This window comes from Rattus rattus, chromosome 6, assembly GCF_011064425.1.
Source record: "Rattus rattus isolate New Zealand chromosome 6, Rrattus_CSIRO_v1, whole genome shotgun sequence".
In the NCBI taxonomy this organism is placed as follows: Eukaryota; Metazoa; Chordata; class Mammalia; order Rodentia; family Muridae; genus Rattus; species Rattus rattus.
Window position 1 is genome coordinate 58,814,624 of NC_046159.1, and position 26,890 is coordinate 58,841,513.

The window sequence follows — 26,890 nt, forward strand, 5'->3', positions numbered from 1 at the left end:
GAAGGGAAGGAGAGGAGGCAGTGGCTGAGCGAAGAGTCAAAGGAAGAGACCAATGATTCATCCACAGACATGGTTGCTTCTCCCTCGTCTCCTCAATTCACATCTAAATATTTACTCTTGACATCAAGATGGCTCCTTGGTACATGCCACACAAGCCTGATGACCTTAGTCTGACTTTCATCTTGATTGTACAGAGGAAGGCGAGAGCAGCCGTCCTCTGACCTCCATTTGTACACATATACACTGTGACAAGTGCGCAGATGCTCACACATAGGCATGAGTACACACATTCATCTCACACACACAGACACATGCACACACGCACACACACTAAATAAATAAACACTTGCTGTTTTTCTAAATTTATCCCAATTCAGTTTATTATACAATGTATAAGCTGTTTTATTCTTGATAAATTTCCATTTTTTGGCTGGATTTAGTTGAACGGAATTATTACCTAAAACATAACCCGTGGAGGAAACTGGGCCAATGACAGAAGCACCAGAACCTGTTTTCCCACACGAGCAGAAACCTGGCAGAGTCCATCTAGCACAGCCATCTTGAAACTCCGGTGTCTCATGGAGGCTTCATTTTTCCAGGAGAAGGTTTGGGTGGTAAATTGTGTTTAATTTTGGTAAATTTAAGATCTTGAAACATGAGTACTGTTTTAGGATTCTCCAGAGTCAAAGTGCTTGTGGAATGAATCTGTCTGTCCTGCCTGCCTGCCTGCCTGTCTGTCTGTTTGTTTGTCTGTCTGTCTACCTATCTATCTATAAAGAGAATTTGTTGGAATGACCTTCAGGTGTCAGACCAGCTCCTTTCACAATGACTGAGCTGTGTGCTCAGTCCCGTAAGGCTGGCGTCTCAGCTGGTTTTCTGCCTATGTTGGAATCCCAAAGAAGTAAGCTCCAATATCAGTGAAGGAATGCATGTGCTAGCAAGGGGAGGACAAACAGGCAAAGAGAAACCTTCCTTCTTCTATGCTCTTGTATAGGCTTCTAGCAGAAGGTGTCATCCGTGTTAAAGGTGTGTCTTCCCGCCCCAAGATCCGAATCAAAGGTGTGGGTCTTCCTACCTCAAAGGTCCTTACTAGAAGTGGATCCAGCTACTTCAAACCAGGCAGAAAATCTCTTCTCACAGGTGTGCCCTACATTTCTGGATTGCAGTTCATTCCAGATACAGTCAAGCTGACAACCAAGAATGGCATCACAAGTACCTACCTGTCATTGTCACCCCTGTGCCAGGCAGCTGGGAATACATCACCTGAGCAGCCTGTGCACTTTGCCTGGATCATCAAATGACAGAAATCTGTGCTCCAGGCAAACCAGAGACGATCATTTCTGTTTACTCTATTCCACTCCAGCATTCTCTGAGCCCTCCTTCTTTGGTTATTGTCTTTCAGGAAAATTTAAAGGCCCATGCATGCCTTTGATTTGACATTTTCAAACTTCTTTGGATTTTTTTTTCCTGCAAATGAAATAGCCTATGACATTCATATCAGACAAAATTTAAAAAGCCAGGAACCCCTGGAGAAGGAGGGAAAGTCTGATTTCCAGAGTTGTGTTATCAAGTTGTCTCTCTGTCTCCCCCCCCCTTTTTGACAAGAACAACAAAATAACAAAATACGTGAAGAAACATTAAAGTATGGCCCATTCAAAGGGGAAAACTAGATCAGCATAAACTATCCACGAAAAGGAAATAGAAAACATAAAAGGAAGTGAAGAGAAATGCTGAAGCTAAAAATCATATATACATGAAATGAAAATCTTACTAGAGGGTTTCGAAACCAGATATGAGGAGGACGAAAGAGAATCTGCAAGCTCAAGGGTGGGGCATTGGAAGTCGTCATGTCTGAGGAACATAAGCCAAATTAGAGGAAAGTGCTCAGAGCTTAAAGAGTCTGCAGGACATGAGTCAACAGAGAAATACACTCATTGTTTGAGTCTCGAGGGAAGAGAGAAAGGGGAAGAGAGGACGTCTGAAGAGCAATAACTTCCCACACTTGATGAAGTACAGGAATATGAAGAACCAAGTTGCTGAGTTGAGTGGGATGAGCTTAGGGCCCACAAAGATGGGTTACAGCCAAACTTTCAGAAAAGAGTGATAAAGAGAAATCTAAAAACCAGTGGAAGAGGGGACTGCTCACCTACAAAGGACTCTCAATAAGGTCATGGGAATTTCTTATCAGAAGCTTTTGATCTGATGATGAATCCAACCTTCTAGAAAGAAGAACTGTTGACCAAGAATCTTATACCCAGCCAAATTACTAACTCGGCTCAGATAACGGTGCCTGCCATCAAACCAGATGAGCTGAGCTCAATCCCTGAAACCCACATGGTGGAAAGAAAGACTTGACCCCTGAAAGTTGTCCTTTGACCTTCATATGTGCTCTATGAAGCTTGTGCATGTGTGTGTGCGTGCGCGCCTGCACGCACGCACACACACACACACACACACACACACACACACACACACACACACACACACACACAAAGAGTGAGAGAGAAGGTAAGACATTCCCAGAGAAAAGCTAGGGGAATTCAATAGTCTCATCCTACAAGAAGTGATAAATGAGGTATGGAAGGTTACTTACCATAACTCAAGGGCAACAAAGACATACAGACCTCAAGAAGTGTGTGTGACCTACAATTATTAAAGCAACCTATAACACTGCTGTGAAACTATACCCTTATTTCTGCATAATTTAAAATGTTAAAGCTCACTCTAGATGCTAACATAATTGCAATTTTGGTTTATAAACTATACACTCTTCTTAATAATTTAAGAGAGGTACGACTTTTAAGATTAAAAATTTGTAATTTTCTTGGAATTACAAGTTATAAAAATGCAATGTAATGACATTTAAGAACCGAAGACATAGGGACAAAAGGCATTAAAAACAGCATTTGCATGTCATTAAAGTTAAATTGGGATAAATCAAAAGTGGAACAGAATAAGCTTGGACTGTTAAACCCAATTCCACTGTAATCAATATAAAATAAATAAATAACATATGCAAGAGAAAACAAGAAATCTAAACCCCTTGCTGTAAAGATTCAACTGAAGAAGACAGTCCTTCAGAAAATGAAGATCCAAATTCTACAAGGATCGTGAGAAATGAATGGCAAATGCACAGGATTAAGTCCCTTGCCACCTATGTTTATTTTGAATGCAAATGACAAGATGGAGCTTCTTCTGAATGGAGAAGAAAACACGACCCAATAATACACTGTCTGTGCACAAAAGCAGAGTAGATTAAAAGTGAAAGCTTTAAGATACGTTCCCTGAAAATGCTAACTGAAGTAAGGACGACTGTCCTCACAGCCATGGAAATGCTGTGGATCCGTAGAGCAGCAAGGACTCGAATCAATGAAAGCAAAACTGGAATTGGAGACAGCACCACCTGTTTCACAGACACACGAATGATATCTGTTGGTACACTGGACAGTTACATGCCAGCCACCTCAGTAACTGGAACAGGTAGGTGGAGGAGCATCTCCGCTATGTCCCACTACTGACACTCGGCCTGGAATAAACCTACAACTATGGTCAAGACTGAATCAGTAATTACAAACCTGAGAGAGAAAGACCTGATACTTCACCAATGAACTCCATCAAAGTATTATGTTTTTATATTTATTTTTATTTTATATTTTATGTGTTGAGTGTTCTGCCTACATGTATGTACACCCAGTACTCTTGGAAGCCAGAAGAGGGCATCAAATCCCCTAGAACTGGAGTTACACATGGTTGTGAGCCACCAGGTGGGTGCTGGGAAATAAATCTGGTTCTTTGGAAGAGCAGTCAGTGCTTTTAGCTGTACCATTATCCTTTGTAACACTGTTGCAAACACCCCCAACCAAGTACAATCAAGTTGGAATTCACATGTGTTGTCACGATGGGATTCATTACTGGAACCCAGGATGACTCAAGGCCAATCAATATGACAAACCACATAGCAGAAGGAAGGAAAAGGAAAAACACGTGATTATAGATGCTGTGAGCATAGCAGCGCTCCACCACACAGATCACGTAGCCTTTAGAAGCCAAACATGGAGTCCTCCATTCTTCACTATTTACTCTCAATAAGGCTGGTGTTGATCGTACTGAATACAAGTTCCCAGTCTTCTGAGAACATTGAGCTTTCCAAAACAGGACTCAACTATGGATAATATAAACCAGTTATTTAAGTATCTTTGCCTTCATAGAATATTCCAGAGTTTTGACATGGATGAAGATGGGCAAGGCTATCTTTGGAGACTTTGTATATGAAGTAAATTAGCTTTATAAATCTCATTGGAAATAATTCTCTTCTCTTTACCATTCTTGTTCTCCACTGTTTCCATTGTATTTTGTGTGCAGTAATCTACCTCTCTCTCTCTCTCCTCACTACATATACATTCAGACTCTGTTTCCCACTTTTCAGATTTCCTTCTTACTATTGCTAAGATAACCTTGGTTGTTTTAAAAGGAAAGCTATCACTGGAGGCCAGAGATGTGTAATGGTGAGGACAGGTTTTGGAGTAGGGAAGCACAGTTGAGTTTCCTTCGTTTCCTTCGTGAGTTTTCTCTCAGGCCTCTGTGCTTGAGCAGAGTGACTGTGCAGGGAGCACTCCTCATACCAGGAGCTCAGTGCTCCCCATTCATTATCCGGTTAAATGATGGCAGCAGGGGAGGGAAGCAGGTCCATCTCACCTGAGGGAAAGGTGACCACTGGGTCATCTCAGTGATTCAAGGGTGAGTAGTCAACATCAGGGTCTGAAAATGATGATTTGGGGAAATCACCATGATGAAATTCAGGGCAATGGCTAATTGTTATGAGATGCCAGGTATGGGGGGGTGTTAATAAAATCTTGAAAGAGTGAGCGTGCTCTCCCACATCCATTCCTGTGTATTCCAGTTTTGAAATTTAATGTTTATGAGTTTGCTGCCTTTGAATCTATTCCTTCTTTCTTCTTTGCTAAGATATTTTAAAGCTAATCCCACATTCAAAGTAGCCCCTTGCTTCATACTAAAGTGAGCACCTTTGGAAATGCAGATACTGTATTTCCTAACTGTATGACTTTGGTGAAGCTTAACAACACTAATCAATATCTTATGCTATCAGACTTCCGATCATAGGTAAGTTATTTCCATGTCTAGTGGGGCGTAGGATTCTTTTGTGAGGCTGTATCATTGGCCATCACATCCAAAGTGTTGCTCACACATTGGGTAGAGTTCAAGGCAAGAATTAATCTTCCCAAAGACCAGAGATGGTCCCTGGAGCGCACTAAAGCAATGTCCAAGGAAGGACAAAGGCCTGTGGCCTCCAGGACTCACGTCTTGATGGGCCTGGGGTGTTGTTTCCCTGGAGGGACTCTGACCATAAAAGATAGGGTTCTCACATGTATAAAATGAAAATCCTTCGAGCCCCTCAGCACACTATTTATTACTGAATTTATAAAGCAAAGACCCTTACCTAAAATGGCTAGTCTTGATGCTGGGAAGGGGCATAGATCTCTTTACTCTTGTCATTGGGTAACTCATGGCTCTAATTATCCCACAGTCCTACAGGTGTGGGCCATTCTTCCTCACATTCATGCTGGGGAGGCAGGTAGCTTCTGGACAGTCAGAGACATGGCCACCTGGTCTGCTCTGCTTTGTTTGTCACTTGTTGCTAAATCTCTACTTGTTTGCACTGAGGAAGAGACAGGGCTCAGTAGGAAGTGCTCACAGCTCTGCAAAGCTTCTTGTTATTACACTTGGTTTCCTGTTATGCAGAGATGTGCAGAGAGAGAAGAGAAAGAGGAGAGGAGAGGAGAGGAGAGGAGAGGAGAGAGAGAGAGAGAGAGAGAGAGAGAGAGAGAGAGAGAGAGAGAGAGAGAGAGAGAGAGAGAATGCACCAGGGAGCTGTAGCAAACTGATGCTGACCCAGGAGAGGCAATGGAACTCCACAGTCCTAGGAAACAGGAAAGCCCCCAAATATGAACAGTTCCAGGGGTCCCAGGAGACACCATAGGCTAAGGAGAATTTTCTTGAAGGCAGGAAGACTTTGGAGACTGAGGCTTGTTCCTAGCCTGGGTTTCTAGAGCTGCTAAATGGATAAATGAAGCAAAAAGCCAGGCCTTCCTCATCCCCACCTCCCCACCTCTCTCTTCTCTTCTTCCCCTTAGTTCACACACACACACACACACACACACACACTTCCTCTCTCTGCCACTAACCCCCATGTGACCACTGAGACAATATCTGTGCCTGGCTTTTCTGTCAGAATTCATCACTATTTATACCAAATTCCTTTCTAAGGTGGGCTCTGCTCCTTCCAGTTGTCATGGTCACCTGCCTAACATGAAAGACATTTCCATCAGTATAGAAAGTGAGGTGCACTCTAGTCCTGGGTAGTGAAGACGCATTCAGAGGACAATTGTGGGTGTTCTATAAATCTGTTCTCAGGGGTGAGTGAGTGTGTGGGAAAGGCTCCTGTGAGAGTTCAGAGCACAGAGCAGACGTCTCTGTGCCACCTCCAGTCTCACGGCTCCTCTGTGATGTTCTTCATACCGAAGTGAAATTGGAAATGTCATTACTTCTTTGGCTGTTTGAAGCAGGAGGCAGCAAGGGCTTTGCTGCTCTTAGGGTACCCCAGAAACTTCTTCTCAACCTGGGGATGGGTCTGGGTTAGCTCAGCACTCTCCTTCCCACTCCATGCCCACAGAAGGCTTCAACCAGCATCTCTACGGTTCTTCTAATGAGCTTGGGCAGTGAGCAGGGACGACCAGCAGGATTACCTAATATGTCCATCTTCCTGTTGACGTCAACAAAGCCTGGGTGGTAGGCTTGAGGTTTCAGTACTATTTTTCTGTCAGTGTTTTTCAAGGCCTGACGAGTGCTACCTATGACACACTGGCGGAAGTAGAAGCACAAGGTTGTTTACATATAATGTTGGAGGTAAATTGGGTGGGGACCGATGGTTTGAGTCTGTCCCCCAGAGTTCACGTATTGGGGATTTGATCTGCAGTGCAGCAGTGTCTGGAGGCGGGACCTCCCAAGAGGAGATGATGCCCCGTGGAGGGATGTCTTTATCTGGAGATTAGGTTGTTACAAGACTCCAACCCTCTCCTGTTTGCCTGCTCCTTCCTCTAGCCCTCTCGCTGTAGGACATTGTAGCTCAGAGACTGGTGCCATGTGCAGTCTCCAGAACTGCAAACCAAGTGATCTCTGAGCTGGGTGAGTTACTCAGCAGCAAGTGTTCCGTTAAGCAGCAGAGACAAAGACCAGGAGCTTCCTGTGGTCGGTCCTCATGGCTTTGTTTCTACCCAGATGAAGGACGGGCTGTCTGTGCTCTGCACGCTTTCTTACTCTATAACCACTTTGATTTGTAATGTGGGCAGCTCTTGGCACCACAGGATGCCGTTCCTTTCTGGGCCTAAGTATGGATAGCTGGCTTTAAAGTCAGTAGCTGGAGACAATCACTCCAGCTCTGCACTTCAGACCCTTGCCTTTAAAATGGAGGTCGCACCCAGGTACTACCTACTGAAGGGCTGGTCTGTGCACAGAAGTAACAGAGACCTGCGCCATAGCAGGTACCTGTAAGGACTTGCTATGTGTTGTTACTGGCCGCTATTACTGGAGTAGGCAACAAGCAGCCACCACCTGCAAGGAAGCAAGCGAACACACTCAGAAGTCCCACGAATAGGAAAAATTCCATTATTGTTACAAATATAAACCCCTTGATGGTAATTACCAATACATCCTAAAATGTTATTTTATTCATTCACTAAATATGCACCAATGGCTGTCTGCTGGCCAGACACCTTATTACAGGTGATACAGTGTTCTCAGTGGGTGGCACTCACTCTGTAGCCCTCTCTGTGTGAAACTCACTCTGTGGCACTCTCCGTGTGGCACCCTCACTGTGTGACACTCTCACTGTGTGGCATTTTCTGTGTGGCACTGTCTCTGGGTGGCACTGTCTGTGTGGCACTCTCACTATGTGGCATTCTCTCAGTATAGCACTCTCACTGAGTGCCACTGTCTCTGTGTGGCATTTTCTGTGTGACACTCAGTGTGGCACTGTCTGTGTGGCACTCTCACTATGTGGCACTGTCTGTGTGGCACTCTCACTATGTGGCACTGTTCTGTGTGGCACTCTCACTATGTGGCACTGTCTGTGTGGCACTCTCACTATGTGGCACTGTTCTGTGTGGCACTGTCTATGTGGCACTCTTACTGTGTGGCACTGTCTCTGTGTGATACTCTCTATGTGGCACTCTGTGTGTGGCACTCTCTGTGTGCCATTGTCTCTGAGTGGCACTGTCTCTGTGTGGCACTCTGTGTGTGGCACTCTCTGTTTGGCACTCTGTGTGGCACTATGTCTTTGTGACACTCAGTGTGGCACTGTCTGTGTGGCACTCTCCCTGTGCTGGACTATCACCGTGTGGCTAAGCATTCTTGTGCTCTAATTCCAGCCCCCGTCACTTCTGCAGATGGATCTTGGGCTTCTGTGAGTTTCTGGAGGATGGGTGGTGCATGGGCTGGGATCTGACACTGTCCTGCTGTCTGTCAAGAGCTCAGCAATATGGGCTGTGTGGGCGGTGAGGAGGCTTACCTAAGGTATGCAAACTCCAAGCCTCACAGAGAGCCCTGGCCCCTCCTTGTTCCTTTTACACCCAGCACGCGTGTCCACTCTCAGATGAATCTCATAGTCTTTCCCACTAACACCTTCTGGTACAGCTGGCGTACTGGGTGGAGTCCTGTGAACCTTCCATTCCCACCTCTCTCCCTCCTTTTACCCCTTACCTTCCCCAGTCCTTCATCTCGTTTGACATTAAATCAACTCCATATTTATAATGATACTGTTTACGGCTTCTTTCAACTCTTGGGTTTTAGAGCGAGGCACTGGCTGAGGCAAACCCATTGCCATTGTTAACTCCTGTGGGTTAATCAGCCACAAAGAGCTTCTGACACTCATGGAGGAAGAAACAAACCGGAGAGCAGCCTGAGACTCAGCCATGGCCACTGTCACAGAAGTCTGTGTTCCTCTCTACCTCTTCCTGCTGACTCTTCTCTGCACTGGGGGCCAGGATATAAGGTGAACAGGGACAAGCAGTATCTTCGTTCTGTCACACTGCAAGTGGAGAGGGAGACAGGAGTGGGGTGGGGGGAAAGCTGCCAGTCGTGGTGACAAACACCGTGCCACATACCTATTGCTAGTGAAAGGGGACAGGTCTGGAGAACTGCCAAGTTGAGATACAAGGTCTTCTCATGGAGGTGTGGCCTGACTTGAGTCTCAAAGGGTAGACAAGAACTTTTCAGAGGGAATGAGTGCAAGGAGCACAGTGTCTTGCAGGGTGGATGTGGAGAAAGAACAGAAAAGCCACCAAGACTCCAGGTGTCATATGGGCAGCCTGTTTAGGCTTGATTTTCTAGGAGCGAGCCATGGAGGCTCATGGGAGATTTGTGGTCAGGAGACAAACGTAAGCCTGTACCTCAGAAGGCCACAGCACCAGCAGTCTCTTATCTGCTGACTGCAGGAGCCACGGCCTCTTGGGTCAGTGATAGAGACTCTAGCTGTAGAGGCCAGAGAGAAGCAGGCTGGGATATGTTTGTAAGTACAGGACGGGGATGGAAGGCAGTAAGAAGTAGGAAGGGTGGTGAGCCTGACTAGCACAGTGGTAAACTTTAGAGTTTCCTTCAGTGCCTGCAAGCAGCCAGGAGGATGGGTCTGCAACTTATTAGAGAGGTCTGGAGGGGAGCCGTAGGAATTCTCCTCCCCTTTCTAACCCATTCAGACAGGTTTCCGAGGTGATGCTCAGCTCATCTAGGAAAACACCAGCAGCCCCTCCCATCTTTCCATCCCTGTGAACCTCCTCCCCCCTTTCCACCTCACACAGAGCGTCCACCAGGGTGACTGGAGAGCATATAGCTGAGGTGCTACAGAGGGGCCCCTAGGAAAGTTTGTGGTTATTTTTCAGGTCAGTGGGTCAGCAGATGGGAAGACGAGGAGGAAGTGACAGTGTCTCTGAGGCGACTTCTCTGCCCATACTTCCTTCTTTAATTTTCTCTTGTTCCAGCTTGGGGCAAAAATAAGCTAACTTCTGCTGCAGAAATAGAACCTGGGGTTCCTGGTACACCTCTGGTCTTCCCCCTTCTCCCACTGCAGACCCGTCTACACTGTATCTCTTCTGTGTCTCTTTCACTGCAGTCTGAATTTCAGCATGGGCAATCTAATTGCACAACATGTTTTTCAGAGCCCTGCCTTCCTTGTCAGTGACATGTGATGGCTGCCATTTCCTCTCAGAAGAAGGTTGAAGCCTCACTCTACACCCAAGGCCACCACCTCTGGGGGGTGGGAGCCCTAGTCCTCAGCTACTGAGTGCTTGAAATACTGATGTAAATGTATGTTTACTTAATCCTATTTGCCTAACTGACCACACCCAGCTACAGTGACTGCTGTGTCCTCTAGCACAGTGCCAGCCAGGGGCTACAGTGACTGCTGTGTTGTCTAGCACAGTGCCAGCTGGGGGCTTGGTTTTCTTCTAGAGTAAGGGAGCATTTCTGGCCTCATGGAAACCCTCGTCCTGCTCTTGCTCCAGAGAATTCCACAAACACGGAGCAGCTGCGGTTTCAGTGTTTGTAGAATTGTCCCCTGCCCTTGTCCCCCTATGGCTTGCTTTGTAGCCCATGCCTAGTTCATTCCTCCTCCCTGCGGGGATTCTTGACCATGAGTGTGAAGACCAGGTCACAGCAAAGTTTGTCACTGTGACGATTGCGATGACAAGGAATGAACGCTGGTGGTTGCAGGTCACCTCTGAAGAGGGACTGTATTAAAAAAGTAACAAAGAATGGGAGCCAAAGCCAAGACCACCAGGCTGCTGCTCCCACACTTGGGTCATCTGTAAGAGGCCTGCCTGGTGGGCCAGGTCTGGGGGCTAAGGTGGGGCAGGAAGCTCCTCTGCTGAGTAGCTGGTGCATTGGGCAACTTGTCGTAGATGACTTCCAGCTGTATACGATGTGTACAGATCTCTCCACGTGCTCTAACTTACGGTGCGTGATCGTGGACATATGGCCATGTCGAGGATAGGGGGATGACAGCAGGTACAAAAGAAACACTGGCTATATGGTACATATATGGTGAGTGGTGTCACTTTAGGCACTGTCTTGGTGCTGCTTCCCTGTCGCATGGCTGTCATGTCCTCTTTGGGTCATGTTTAAGAACACCAAGTATTCACACATCCTCCCACTTTCCCAGTCCATTCTTCAGGGCACACGTGTTTCTAGGGGGTGATCATTTGGGGCTTGGCTATTGTTCGTTTTCACCATGAAGGACCATGAAATTTCCTCGGAACTATGTATAGAATACCCTAACCATTGGCCTCCATGTTCATCAAATTCCCTCCGATCTACAGTGTCTTTCTAGTTTTTGCTAATCCCTGTTCCATTTCTGGATGCTTCTGACATCTTCCACTTCTCTTGCCTCTAGCAGTGATTCTAATAAGGTCTGTGGGATTCTGGGAGCGGCTCATGAGACCTAAATCTTCATAGACATCATGTGGCCTTTACCTAATTTTTTCCCTTTTCATGTTGGTTCTATTTGGTTATAGGGATGTTCTCCATCACTCTCCTGCAAGAAAGGGGTCCTCTTCCCGTGTCTGATGGTGCTTCAGAGAAGCAGCAATAAGAGTCGTGCTGGGATGGGCTTACACAGAGGCCACTGATTACCTCACTCTTCATCTTCTTCAACAGTGTTTTTGTGAAGGACACATTCGCTTTTGTCCATGTATACCTTCTTTCTAGTACAGATGAGTCTTTTTGAGATACACCCTGACATAGAAGGATACAATGTTGCACAGTCTTTAGTCCTTCATTCCCATCTACTCCTCCTGTTGCTCCATGGCCAATGCCTATTCATCATCTCATCCCCCTGGTGGGTCCTTGGAGTAAGTGGTCAGCCCCGGGAAAGACTCTGGAAATAGTAGATAGCTAAGATGAAAGATAGGAAATTCAGGTTTAGGGATTTTGTTTTGTTTTGTTTTATCTTGTTTTTGTTGTTTTGGTTTTGGTTTTGGTTTTGGTTTTGCTCCTCCTTTTTTTGGTGAGGGTGTCAAGACATGCTGATACAAAATGATCTCTTTACAAATCAAATGGGCGTCAAGCTGACAAGCTATCTTCCACCACCACTGTCTAGATGCTTTCCCCATGCTGTTGGCTCTCCAATGCACAGCTCAGTCAAGCATGTGCTGCAACTCTTCCAGTTCCCTAACGGGAGCTAAGGAATGGAGGTGTAACTGTCTTATAGGAACACAGAGTGGTTGCAGGAGTGAAGGGCCCAGTTGTTGCCCTCTGTGTGATACAGAGGACAGCTCTCTACACAGCTGGAGTGAATGGAGGAAAGACCACCATCCTGTGTAAAATACTCATGCTTCGAAGGATGCTGGGAACATGAATAAAGACCAGGAACCATGGGCCTAGGAGTCGGGCAAACAGGAATCAAAGGCATTGGGGGAAGTTTCTGGTTAAATGTGCTAAGGGTGAGAATGAGTGAACATGGGAACTCTGAGCTTGAAGTGAGAGAGAGAGAGAGAGAGAGAGAGAGAGAGAGAGAGAGAGAGAGAGAGAGACACTCTCAAAGATGTCTCCATCCTTATAGCTGGGCGTAGTCACCTGTTGACAAAATTAAGAGGGGGCACATGTGGTCAGTGGTTTCTATGTGTTGTTTGGTTGATCTTCACAATTCTACACTGTAAGGACTGTCATCAACAATTTAACTAGTGTGGAAACTGAGGCCAAGAGAAACGTTGGTCAAAAACAAGGAGAGAAGGACAGGTCTCTCTAGTTAGGTAAGACAAAAAGGATAAGGAAGAACTTGATACCTTCACCGTGTTATTAACGTCTTGGGGATCAACCAAAGCTAACTAATAGAACAAGAGGTAGGAGCTTTCCTTCGACAGCAGAGCAGGCACAGGCACTCGGTATCAGCAAGGACAGAGTGTCAGCACAAGGTCGAGGCTTTGAGGGGCAGCAACTGATTGGAAGGTCACTGTTGAGCTGGCTAGAGAAGAGAGAAGGTAGGTGTTAGAAGAAAGGGTTGGCTGGAAACCAGGGTGGTGAATGGGTCACTTTGGAGGTACAGGAAGGAAGAAGACAGTTGCTCTGGGTGGGGGTCACCATGGAGGTGCAAGTCAGGACCCAAGCAAATGATAGTCAGAACTCTGTAGGAAGCTAAAAGATAATTATAGCATGTAGTGGGTGGAAGGATCTGGCCTCAAGTCCTGCTTCTGTTTCTGTTAGTGGTGACAGTCGAACTAGAAAGGTAAGACAACTGTACCATCCAAAGCCCTTGGGCCAGCAAAGTGAGGCAAACACAGTGGGCAGGGCACTGGAGGGCACTAGATGACACTTGGCCAGAAACTTTACGAGGTGCCAAGCCCTTGTGGCCTGGCATGTGAGCATGGTCTGCTGGAGGGACCGTGTTGGGCAGTGAGGTCCAAGCTACAAGCTGGCTCCCCAGAAAGGCCATGGAGGAAAACCAGGCAGTTTCCGGTGGTCTCTGCAGCTGTGGGCCTTACTCTTGAGCACAGAGCAGGGCATTATTTTGTCCCCTGTCAGATACTCCCACGCAGGAAAAGGAAGCACCTTCCGTCAGATGCTGTGGCCACTTCCTCTTCAGAGGCTCCAGCCAATCTCCGTTTTGCAGCACGCAGGGCCGGAGGCAGCCGGACTGCAGGGGCTGATCATCCGTTGGGCTCCTTTCAGGAGCAGGACCCTGTAGGGTGCGGGGGGACAACAGGGCTTCCTCTCAGTCTCCCCCCACCCCACCCCCACTCGACTTTGTGCTTCATGTCCCTCGGTCAGCCTGCCTGTCTGTTCCTCTCTATAGCTCGGTCGAGGAGCGTGATGACCGGGGAGCAGATGGCGGCCTTCCACCCACCAACCACTCCCAACCCCCTGGAAAGGCCAATTAAGATGGGCTGGCTGAAGAAGCAGAGGTCCATCGTGAAAAACTGGCAGCAGCGGTATTTCGTGCTGAAAGCTCGGCAGCTCTACTACTACAAGGACGAAGAGGACTCAAAGCCACAGGTACCTGCCGCGTGTGCGCCCCTGCCTCAGTCCTCAGAGGACCTGGGCTTGCTTCAGGCAGGAGCCCACTGGCTGCTATCATTCCTATAGGCCCTGGGGTCAGACACTTCACCTGGGGCAGTGCCATGCCTCTTGAGATGTTCTCTATTTTCCCTGGGTAGTGAGGGTGGCAGAATCGTTCTCACTGGTACAGTGTGGTTTCTGGGGCACCCCGAGTCCAGCCTCACACCATAATGGTGGCATTGAGACAGTAACCCATCCTGGTAGCTTAAGAGACCTGATTTAGCTATTTGGGGTGGGAGGGGGGTCAGTAAATATGTACTGAACAAATACTATACTTAATTCCAAACTCATAATGTTCTCATACTAATTCCATTGTAGACCCTTGAAATAAATCAATGAGTAAAGCAGGGAAAGGATCTGCTACAATAAGTAAGGGGAGTGTGCGGTTGTTTGAAAAGATGAGTTATGAGAGAAAGGAGGAGAATCTGGTGAGAGAGAAGTTTGGGAGACATGTTGCCCTCTTAAATGGGTTGCACAGACTGACTTTATGCAGGTGGTGGCAATACTAAGGAGGGGGTTGCTTGGTGGGACAAGAGCCTCCTGGGCAGAGGAAAGAGCCAAACAGGCTTAAGGGACACGTGTGACCTGTGTGGGAAGCCCCTGGGGGTCTGGTGGCGGGAACAGAACTGATGACGAGAAGCAGAGGGGGAGAGGTCAGAGAAGTGAGGTGAGCGGTCAGGTTGTGAATGTCACTGAAAACACTTGGGCAGTTACACGGAGTGTCCTGGGAGCCACTGAGTGTTCTGAACAGAGGGGAGACAGCCGTTAGCTTGCTGTAAACCGATGCTTCTGTGTGCCCTAAAGCAGCAGCACACAGGTGATATGGATAAGCGCTTACAGTGCTAGGAATGCCAGAGGAAGCTGGGGGCTGAAGGTCAGCGGTCAAGTTCAGGATATAGTTTGAGAGTAGAGGAACAGAGTCCCCCATGAGGGCCAGGATAAGTCTGCAAGACAGCTGTGATCTCCAGTCTCAGGCCTGGGCTCTTCACCATCTCCCCGATGCTGATGCTCATGGTGGGAAGCGAGGGTGGGATGGGCCACAATTAGCTATGACTTTGGGATCCCGAGTGTAAACTGAGGTCTCTAACACCCGAGAAGGCTACATGCCCACTTAGAGTTCATATCCGTGATGACGGAAGTGAGGTGGGAGGGCTTAACTAGAATTTACTAGAGAAAACAGACTCCCAACAATTAGGAAGGTGAGGCTAAGACATAGATGGATATTGGGGTGGCTAAGCAGATGAATGGACAAGCAGATGGGAGAACCAAACTGAGACAGTCGCCGAGATCCCACCGAGCCAGGCATCTGTGTGTGACAGCTGGACTTCCTGTTCTTAATGAACGACTCTGAGATGCAAAGTCTCTTCAGTCACCCAGGCCCTCGGAAAGAGCCGCTGGGTCGTGGCTGTCTCCATGCAGTGTGAAAAGCGAACGGTGTTTCCCACGGAACGCTGCCTGCGTTCTTTCATGGCACTGCAATTACGGTTTCCTTTTATGGATCCTCCTTTCTTGTTTAAAACGAGACAGCACTGCCTGGCCTGTGTTCGTCACATGATGTAATAACGTAAAACACACATGAAAACCCATTGTGTAAAAACAAACAAGTAACAGTAACAAGGGGTAGAAGAATCACCTGTGAGTCCTGGCCTCTCCCCTTGTAAGAAACTCACGGCTTCTCAGGACCAAATTGACCGGGAATGAGTAGGCAATGTCGTTCTTCAGTCTTCAAGGATAATTTGAGATCTGTTAATGTTGTAATTAGAGCAGGAGGGCAAGAGAGGAAGTTCGACAGTCCCCTTCCAGGTGACTGATAAAACAAACATGCTCATTGCAGATCGAAAAAATAAAATTCTAGGGATAGATGGCTACTCCTTTTGAAGGATTTGTTTTGCTGTGTGTTGCTAGGTAGGTTTGATGGTAAGAGCTGCACTGTAGGAAGTTAAGAAAATTAAACATTATTCACAATCTCATCAAGAAGTAGTTGCCTCAACCAAGCATTCCCTGTCCACAGATACTTAGAGAGTCATCCTGGAAGTGTGAAGTAAAGCCATGATTTAGTAAAAGTGACAAAAGGTCACAAACGTTGTTCCTTGGTGTTGGATATTGTTCTACAGTGTGACTACTCAGCGAGCCAGTGATCGTGGCAGTCAATATATTGTATAAAGCTTCTGAAATTTAAAAACTGATTTCTTAGTTGGGAGTCGATGGTCACATATTATTATCGCAAGCCGGAGCTGGTGACTCTCTGTCAACCTTCGTCCAGTCTCCGTTATCTCACTAAAATAGAGATAATCCATTTCATGTTCTGCTAACCACACTATCATTTGTTCCCACTTCGGGGAGTCCTGAAAAATATCTGGACATGAACTGGAAGCTGTAGGTGAGGGCTAGATTTTTGCAAACAAGGAAGGCTCTACTTCCACACTCCTGGATGTGGGTGAAGACTTGAGTGGGAAACACATCTGCAGAGATAGCAAACGAAACGGCCGCTGTCTGCATGGGCTTAGGGGATGGGATTTTAAAGCAACCAGGGTAGCACAAGGGAATGATTGCCTTATTTCATAATTAAAAGTCAATGTAAGAAAATAGAACTTCAAATAACAAATGGGAAGCTGTGTGTGTATGTGTGTGTGTGTGTGTGTGTGTGTGTGTGTGTGTGTGTGTGTGTTTGGTAAACAAATGTTCTTAATATTTAAAGTACTTGAAAATTGTAAGAAAAATTCAAACCAATCAATAGGAAAATGGCCAGATTTACCAAAGAAACACAATGGCCAATAAACATGTATTAAAACTTTGATCTCGGTAATAATTAATGTTATACAGTGCTCATGAATGAGCCACCATGTCCTCTTGTCAAAGTGGGAGAACACCGTGCATAGCTGAAGAGTTTGATGACCTTAGGTAAGGTAAAGGTTTACAGAGAACCTTTGTCCCACATCTTGGTGTGCAGGAGTTTAACGTAACAGGCCTGCCAGGGGTGTGCTAGTAAATGCCTACCAACAGGCTCTTTGATAGCGACTTCGTTTCTGTGTAGAATTTGCCAGTCTCTGTGGTCTAAATATTCGTTTCATGATTGGTTCAGAGTACATCCTGAGGACTGGCGAGATGACTCAGCAGAGCACTGGCTACTCTTCCCCGGGACCCAAGTTTGATTCCCAGAACCCACGTGGTGGCTCACTGTCTGTCACTCCAGCCCCTCTGGTGCTTCCACAGGCACAGGGCATGCATGTGGTACTCAGCCATACTTGCAGGCAAAACACTCATACACATAAATCAAAATTAAACTAAAAAGATCAAAGTACCACGTATTGTCAGTGATGCCAGGAGCTCAGTGTTCTATAAAATTTCTACCACAGAGATAAATAGAAATACCACAGGCACAAATAGAAAGATGTGGTAAGAACAGGAAATGACAAGTTTGGGATAACATTATCTTTTATCTCCTTACTTTTTAAAATGCTGTGGGGAGCTATGTGCACATGAAGACAGGTGTCCAAGGAGCCCCGGGGCATCAGGTTCCCTGGAGTTGACATTATGGTTCCTTGTGCTGGGAATCAAACCACGATCCTGGAAGAGAAGTAAGCAAACTCAACTGCTGAGCCCTCTCTCCAGCCCCACACAGGAAGCCATTTTCCATGCGCTCACATAGTGTAAGTGTTAGCGATGGCTGTGCCCTCTAGCTCTGCCCCATCTCCACTCAGAGTCCACCCATGCCAGCTGGCAAAGTTAGTGACGGTAGATATGACCACTTGGATCCTTCCTCCTCCTTCTCACTGCCCCACTTTTACCCTCAGGGTGTCTTCCTCCAGTCACCCTCCTGTTTGCCTATGACATCCAAGGGACAGGGAAGTCTGTCATGGGTGTTGATGCCCAGTGTGAGTGACTTGAACTCTGTTACTTTTTTGAGCTAAGTCTGGTTGGGAAGTTCTGGTCAGGAATTCTGGATTCTCACTGTCCCATATACAATCTACTGTTTTCCTGTTGTGGTTAATCAGATTGACAGCTAATTAATTTCTCTAAACCTTGTTTCCTGACCTCTCCAGTCAGGAAAAACAGTCCTTTCTAGATTTCTCATGATGATCTGCTGTACTGTTAGGACCAGTGAGCAGTTTGACACCTGTCAGTTGCTCAATAAATTATATGTATGTATATATGTATATGTATAATGTATATAGATATAGATATAGTAATACCAATACTTTATTTTTACAATTTTGCTATGAGGTGATTTGGGCTATCAAATGACAGTTTAGAGAAACTGACTTCCGTTCCTGGTGGCATTTCTTCCTGAATAAAGAGGACACAGCTTTTCCCTCTGGAGTCGTACTAACCTAACCTAGTACAGTAGTCAAATGGCACGAGGGTCATGTTGTGAGACAGGTGGTCTCCAGACAGTGAGGACCTGCAGGTGACAGGATTAAAGACCAATGAGGGGTCAAGTGCTTCACCTTATAGACAGCATCACAGTGCTCCCCACTATAGACAGGATCACTGTGTTCCCCCTTATAGACAGGATCACTGTGTTCCCCCTTATAGACAGGATCACTGTGTTCCCCCTTATAGACAGGATCACTGTGTTCCCCCTTATAGACAGGATCACTGTGTTCCCCCTTATAGACAGGATCACTGTGTTCCCCCTTATAGACAGGATCACTGTGTTCCCCCTTATAGACAGGATCACTGTGTTCCCCCTTATAGACAGGATCACAGTGCTCCCCCTTATAGACAGGATCACAGTGCTCCCCCTTATAGACAGGATCACTGTGCTCCCCCTTATAGACAGGCTCACTGTGTTCCCCCTTATAGACAGGATCACTGTGTTCCCCCAGGATCACAGTGCTCCCCACTTATAGACAGGATCACAGTGCTCCCCACTATAGACAGGATCACTGTGTTCCCCCTTATAGACAGGATCACTGTGTTCCCCCTTATAGACAGCATCACAGTGCTCACCATTATAGACAGGATCACTGTGTTCCCCCTTATAGACAGGATCACTGTGTTCCCCCTTATAGACAGGATCACAGTGCTCCCCACTATAGACAAGAGCACAGTGCTCCCCACTATAGACAAGAGCACAGTGCTCCCCATTATAGATAGGAAGTCTCTTCTCCTTTTTATTTCTGCTCCTCCCTGTCATCTTTCTTTTCTCTTCCCCCTCCTTTCCTCCCTCCCTGACCACCTCCCTTCTTTCCCCCCTCCCTATCTCCCTCCTTCCCTTCCTCTCTCTCTATCCTCTTCCTTCTTACTCTTTCTGTTTTTCTCTCTCACACATCTCTATCCCTAGACTGCAGGAAGCGTTCTTCTTCCAGGCTTCAGATGTTATTCTGGAAAACCCTTAAGCTTCCGTTCCTTCAGAGCTGTCACTGTTGCTGACTTTTTGTTTAGACTCTCCAGAATCATGACAACTTAGAATGAGACTGGGAATGACTCAATCTAAAAAAATGTTGGCTCTGTCACTTCAGTCATTGGCTACCAATCTTAAGTCTAAATCTTATCTGAATCGTGGGATCGGGTGCTTCGAGGATGCCCTGTGAGAAAGCCCAGTGCAATGACTGGAGCATTGAGTATGCCCGATGTAGAAGTGGCTTGGCTCTCTGACAGGCGGCCTCCAGGCAGGACCTTGCCCTGCCTGCCCTCGGCACAGGCAGCTGCCCCTCATCTTGCCAAGGCCCGAGTGGGAGGGATGCCCTTCATACCGGAAGCAGCTTTCATGTGCCTCTGCTTACCCCCTCTTCACCCTACTGTTAACATCCCATTTGTCCCCCCAACTTAACGGCTTCCTAGTAAGGTAGCTGCTCATTATATAAAAAGCATAACCTTTGATCTTTCAGGGATGCATGTATCTGCCAGGCAGCACAGTCAAAGAAATCGCCACAAACCCGGAAGAAGCTGGGAAATTTGTCTTTGAAGTTATTCCAGGTAGGTAGCCCGCATTTCCATCCCGTGCCTAGAAGTCAAGGTGATGGTCCATTGTTCAACCACGTTATGAACTTACAGTGGCTTTTCATATAGTTAGGGAACTTACCCCAGGTGACTAGCTATCATCAAGGGCTTAAGGGTCGCCCATGACAAATGAAGGCCCATTTGATGCAATCCCAGGAGTGTTCCAGGAGTCTGGCTGGATACAGGAGCTGTAGCGTGAGGTTCTGGGCCCTCTCTGTGAGCAGTCGTCATCCACACTCACACAGTGCAGAACCCTACAGCTGAGATGTGCTCGGAGCGGTGAGGTCGCCCCTGGGATGAGGTGCAGTGATCAAACATCAGTGGTCCTAAATGTTCCAATAGGATCTAACGAGAAACGCCAAGTTTCAGCTTTTGAGAACTTTAAACATGCTAGGCACTGCATGTCCCTGTGCACATGAGCTGTATGCTGGGAGGTCCCCGTTCCAATTGGTGATATTGGACATATTGGAGCAATGGGAATTTGGCACATATCTTGCCCCTACCTTGGGGCTGGTTTTTCCTCCTCCTGTCTCTTGCTCTGAGACAGCCCAAGTCCTGCCAGGAATGCCGGCACTGCTAGCTGGCTGGTTGCCCCAGCCTTGATCCCAGCAGACAAGGCCATGAGGTCCTTTCATTTAAACCCTTCCTTGCTCACATGGGTGGAGAAGGCAGTGTGGCGAAGGAGAAAAGGGCCCTGGCCAACCTGCTCACACCCGAATCCTGGCCGAGCCTCTCACTGTACAGCAGCTCCTCTAACTTCTCCCTGACTCTTCCGATTTACCTATCATGAGGACAAAGATGACAGTGAGCGTTAAATGGAGAAGACTGAATAAAATGTTTGGTTCGATGTCTAGTACATAGTATGGGCCATGCGTACTGGGGACATCTAGCGGGCATTGTCTCTACACCAAAGAAAAGGAGAGATGAATCCAGGTGGTTTACATGGGTTCTTTCTTGTATTCTACTCTGAAGACCCAGCTTCCTCTTCCTGCCATTCCAGCCACTCTCCTCTATCTAGGAGAACCCCATCCCTCTCCCTCCTGAGCTGTTCAGCCTGTAGGCTCTCTCTTTCCTGATGCAACTCCTGGAATACAACCACGCACAAAAGTGTGTGCCCCAGCGGCTGCATTTTCTACCCACAAGTTCCATGGAAGGCTCCGGTTGAAGATGCATTGTGAGCTTTCCCTATAAACTACCTAGAGGACTGCTCTGAGGGAGGGAAAGGAAGAGCCCGATCGTCTTCATCACCTTGTCCATAAATACAGCCTCCTGCAGGAGCTCCTAGGTGCTCACACTCTCTCTTTCTCTCTCCTCTCTTTTCTTCCTTCTCTCTCTCTCCTTCCCTCCTCCTCCCCTCTCTCCTCTTCTTTCCTCCTCTCCTCCTTCCTCTCTCCTCCTCCCTCCTCCTCCCTCCTCTTCCTCCTTTTCTCTTCTTCTCTCTTCCTCTCTCTCCTTCCTCCTCTCTCCTTTTCTCCCCTCTCTCCCCTTCTCCTCCTCCCCTCCTCCCTCTCTCTCTCTCTCTCTCTCTCTCTCTCTCTCTCTCTCTCTCTCTGTCTTCTTTCTGTCTCTCTGCCTTTCCTTCTGTCTCTGTTCTATTCCTGTCCCAGTATCTTCCTCTACCTGAACCCCTCGTATGGACAAGTGATCACATAGCAATCCCAAACTCGGAGCCTCCATTCCTGTAGTGCTGCTGTTTCCCATGCTCCTTCCAGCCTGGTCTGCGATACTTAAAATTGTCCGTTCGTCTCCTTGTCCTCCTCTTGCGGAAGGTCATGCTGCCACAAGAAACAGGATTTCTATTCAAGGCCCTATCTCAGAGGCCCCCAGTTTCAGGGGCACACATACTGTGCACTTGTAGTTGTGCCTTTGATTTTAGACTTACAGCAGGCAACTGTCGAGGGTGAGCGTCCCCTCCCTCCCCTCGACCGCCCCATCCCCTCCACCTTTAGCTTGACAACAAGTGTGGGGGCTGCTCTTGTGTAGTGCACCTCATCAGCCTTCATACATGGCTCCTCAGGATAGGCTCCCATTTGTCAGCAGCATCTGCTAAGAGTCAGTGAGGTTGCAGGGCCCACGGGCAGCAAAGAACAGAAACACATGCAACCTACCGTCCTGCCGCAGGCTAAAGAGCAGGGTGAATTGCATAATTTTCCTGAGGGGACAAGAAATTAAGGCACAGAGAGAACTTGTTCTAACTGAGACAGGGTGAAGGTAATTGCTTTGTCACTGATAGTGGAGCAGACAGGATGTGTCACTGAGAACGTGGAACTGGGGTAAAATTATGAAGACGCCAACAGAGAAAGTGTTCACCTAGAGGGAGCCTTTCCAAGGACAGGGATGGCCAGGGCAGTGTCCCCCAGCACCCAGAGAATTCCAAGTGGACGAATGTGGCCGGCTGACTTGATTGCCGAAGCGGGGAGGTTTGACAGGCGTTTCCTAGCAACTCTAAGAAATTGAGCTTCTAGAAGGATGGTAGGCTGCTGGGGAGGTCTAGATACAGTGGCATGACACAGCTCATGTTTAAAATTCATGTGAGTCGAGAATAAAATGTAAATATAGGGCTGAGGACAGAGCAGGGTACCAGTGGGGAGGGTCCCGCCATGAGACATCAGAGAGGGAAGCATTTCCCAGGAACCAGTAAACCAAGATGTCTTTTGACAGCAGACTGCAGTGTGTTTGTGGGGAAGAACAGCAGACAGATTCTCCCCAGCAGGGCTTCCACAGGGAGGACGAGAGCAGCAGCTTTGCTTGGTGTGTGGCTGGGCCCCATTGGGCAGACACCTGGCATCTCTGGGCTTCAGTCTTAATAACTCTTAACAGGTTGGTAACAGCACAACCCCCACCCCATTTCAAAGGGACCCTGCGGTTACTCAGGCCATTTTTGGTTCTCCCTTTCCAATTCTACCCCTGGAGATACCCACAGGAAAGGTTTTTACGGAGAAGAGGCAATGACAAACTGGATTAGAATCAGCTCATCTCAAAGGGTGAAAGGCGCTTGGCGTGGTGACTGCAAGCTAAGTGGAGGAGGTCAGAAGCAAAGGGACTGGAAAGCCGGTTTCCGCGGGAAAATCTAGGGCTGGCCTCTAGCTCAGCTGCAGTGAGCTCTCTGGAGATGACCTGGCACTGTAGGAAGAGCCGGCTTCAACAGCATCCTGTACCTGAGGGGATTTCTGTGGGTTGTGTCCCTTCTAACACCTTTACCACTAACACCTTCACCGACTAAAATAAAGTCTGTATCTGCAGATTTCTGTCTGTGAGGAGGTGTAGGGAGACGTCAGGTTCCTTCTCCCCCTCATTTCTTCCTTTGTCACTTTCCCTCATTTTTGTCCCTTGCTGCCACCTCTGTCTTTTCTGTCATTTGCTCATTTGACACATTAAGCTCTACTCAGGTTTAAAGTGAAACGGTAAACAAGGTCCTGTCCATCTCCATGAGCCCTGGAACTAAGTATCGGAAACCCACCTTCAGCAAGGCTCTGTGTGGTCTGAACATCCGGTGATAGGAGACACTAGTCCTATGAGACGGGCACTCTAGTGGCCTTTGTCCCTCTTGCCTAGGGTTTTGTTCCTTTCCAGGTCTCCACAGCTGAGCTCAGGCTGCCTTGGGAAGCATCCATTGTGGGTATGGAGACCAGAAGTCTCCCTGAATGCCTAACCGAATGCTTTAGTTGCTCTTCCTGTCAGTAGCAAATCTGACCTCTGTGGAAGCCGTTCTCTGCCAAAGCCAGGGCAACTGAAAGCCACATTCAGTGACTTGTCAATAGAAATATGTCATTGGCCAAAGCCATAAAAATGGACCGAGGTCCAGGGCCACTGAGCAAGGTTAGAGAACTCGATTACTGTCTACATTTCACTGAGCTAAGAAACCAGTCAGGTTCAGCTATTCCCCCGCCCCTTGGCTCTGGCTCCTCCCACTCTACAACCTGCAACTCTTTCCTCCAGCCTCAAGTGACCAGAACCGCGCTGGACAAGACTCCTATGTCCTCATGGCCAGTTCCCAGGTAGAGATGGAGGAGTGGGTTAAGTTCCTCAGGAGAGTTGCTGGCACGCCCTCTGGAGGTAAGAACTCTCACAACCCTTTCTGAGCAGGCCTCTGGGTAGGAGGAGGAAGCTGGCTTCATGCACTACCTCTCTATGCAATGTTCAGAGGTGAGATCAGAGATCCCCTGGGGCCATTGGATAGGTCCTCTGCTGAGTATGAGGAAAAGAGGCTTCTACATATCTAGCTAGCCTCAGCTCACCTCAAAAGGCCAACTCCAGATCAAATAGAATAGATGACTGTGACACCCCAAAATAGGGCTTTCTCCTCCACTTTGGCCAGAGTATGCTCTTTGAGATGAAGAGCTTGGACTAGCTGCTCTGGGTCCCTTGTGTCGTCAACTCTTACTGCACCGTGGGTATGCCCGTTATGTACCCAAGAGGGCTAATGACAAGATTTGCAACCAAGGCTGGTCAGGACACAAGGACAGCTGCCCTCGGGGTGGGAGCCTCTACTGGTCTTACAGGTGTGTGGTAAATTCTGCACTCAGGCCTTGCTAGGGACTACAAGGTGTTTGAGTGAGCATTCTTGCAATATTTTCACGCTTGACAATGGCCTGACTACAGACAACAAAAACCTGGTGCAGACTATATATGAAATCAACAAATGTGAATTTAGCACGCTCTCTTCATTTTATAAAAACATGGAGTAGCTCAAATGGATAAGTGCACAAAATACCACTTCCCACACATTTTAGAAAAATGAACTACTTGTGTTGACTCCAGGAAAACTATAAATATGCAATTAATTATTGATGTTGTCTCTTATTTTAGAGCTCATTTATGGGAGCATTCATGGTTAAATATTGATTTGATTTCCCAACAGTTTCTTTCAGAAATTATAAGAACGCCAAAATAATATTATGTAAAATTGAAGAATATTGGTCATGTGAATTATTTTAATGCTGCTTTGTTCAAACCAGGGTTGCATGCACATATTTTTTTTTCCTGAAAGAGAAATGTGGAATGTATGAAACTTTATATGCCTTGTAACTTAGGTTACTATAAAATCTTTTTAAAGGTTAATTTTTATTATTTCTCTCTCTCTCTCTGTGTGTGTGTGTGTGTGTGTGTGTGTGTGTGTGTGTGTGTGTGTGTATGCACATACACATGGTGCTTATGGAGGGCAGAAAAGGGTATCAGATCTCCAGGAGCTGTAGCTCTGGGCTGCGGGCTACCCGTGGACGCTGGGTCTATGCTCTCATGTTCTGCAAGAGCAATTGCCTCTTAACTGCTGAGCCATCCCTCTCTCATCTCTCATAGGATCTTATTGAGCCATTCCGGGATTGTCTTAATGCAGAATAGAAATCATGTCCAGCGATGTTAAGGAAGCAGAAGGGGTTGCCGGGTAGATACATCGAGGACAGGAACTGCCATGGGGCTCACAGGGACAGGAACTGGGAAATCGAATTTGTATCCATTTCTCATGGGCCCATTCACTTTTCCTTGCACATCCGCCTGTTTCCGACCAGCCAGCAGCACCTCATGCCCACACTTGTTCCACGTATATTCCTATGCCAGCCACCTTCTCTCTGCCTCTCCCCGCAGCACTGGCTCAGCCTCCGCAGCCCCACTGTTAACTCCTGAGAAGCTCCACATGCCTCAGCTGAGGTCAGGATTCCATCTGGTCCGTCTGGGGACCTGGGTCCTGTGGCCCACCAGTGGGGCTTGGAGAAAGACGCCATTAGAATCAGAACGCATCTGTCCCAGCAGTCACTAACATTTTCACCAGAGCACAGAAAGCTCGAGGTTTCCCTGGCCACTTCCCAAGCCCTAAACACACAGTTTTATTATGGTAACTATGCCAAGTGGGTTTTCTTCTTTTTTTATCATGCAAAAACCTGGTCCTGTGCTTTCCCTGTCTGGAATAGCTTCATCACGACCTTCCTTAAGCCCTGGACTGAAGGTCAAGAGCCTGCTGATGCGTCCTTTTCCCATTGAAGGGCTTTGGCCAACGGCAGGGGTCATGGGTGTTGTCTAACTTTGCATCTGCTTTGCCTCAAGATTATCTCTGTGCTCTCACTGGGACCTGTGCCTTCTGCCAGTCTTAGCTGCGCTCTGTCCTCATACTCAAAGGGTTCCTCTCATCAAAGCTTCAGCCACCACCCCCACCCCAGAAGGAAACCGAGTTTAAGTCCTGGGCATGGGACTGGGTGGGGGTGGGGTGGAGAGCCAGGGGACTGCGCTGTGGGCTTGTTCAGGGGACAGTGTTAACTCTGATGTGAGAACCAATCACCAGACCAATGTGGCCGTGTCACAGAGTATTAGTGAACCACAGAGAATAGAGCATCAGAAAGGAAGGAGGAACATTTGGCTTGATCAATCTTCTATAGGAGCCTCAAAGGGACAAAATAGTTTCTAGGGTCCTACTGACTCAGAAGAGCACAGAGCCACAGCCATCAGTACCAGTCTATACCTGTGTGTGATTTGCATCATTGGGGATGGAGGGGTGTTATTTTCACGGGCCTGCCACTCTCAGCAATTGGTCCTCATCTACTCACACCATCTTCCATGCACATCTGTCGTTCTGAGTCAGGGCGATGCTGAGCCTTGAAGGAGAAATAGGTAGCAGGGCACCTCAGGAGTCCAAAGTATAGTAAGACCAATTAGGTTGTTTTACTTAGAAGTCAGTTGATTCTAAGCAGGCTGGGGATACAGTTTGTATGTAGGATGAACACATCGTTCTCTCTTTGCTCAAAGCCATTACTTATTGGGTGCAGGTGAGGTCAGAGTTTGATTTGTGAAGGCAAATATACAGCCATTCTTAAGAAACTCATTCCCACGGACCAGG

At 47.4% G+C, this 26,890-nt stretch overlaps 1 protein-coding gene across 1 annotated transcript in view; it reads left to right on the forward strand.

Moving 5' to 3' along the window:
- Positions 1 to 26,890, forward strand: part of Arhgap25 (Rho GTPase activating protein 25) — a 75,629-nt gene that overhangs the window by 20,432 nt on the left and 28,307 nt on the right. Inside the window, exons 2-4 of the mRNA XM_032906153.1 lie at positions 13,856 to 14,055; positions 19,953 to 20,040; positions 24,004 to 24,120. Of these exons, the coding sequence (XP_032762044.1) occupies positions 13,856 to 14,055; positions 19,953 to 20,040; positions 24,004 to 24,120 (405 nt within the window). The remainder of the gene's footprint in view (positions 1 to 13,855; positions 14,056 to 19,952; positions 20,041 to 24,003; positions 24,121 to 26,890) is intronic.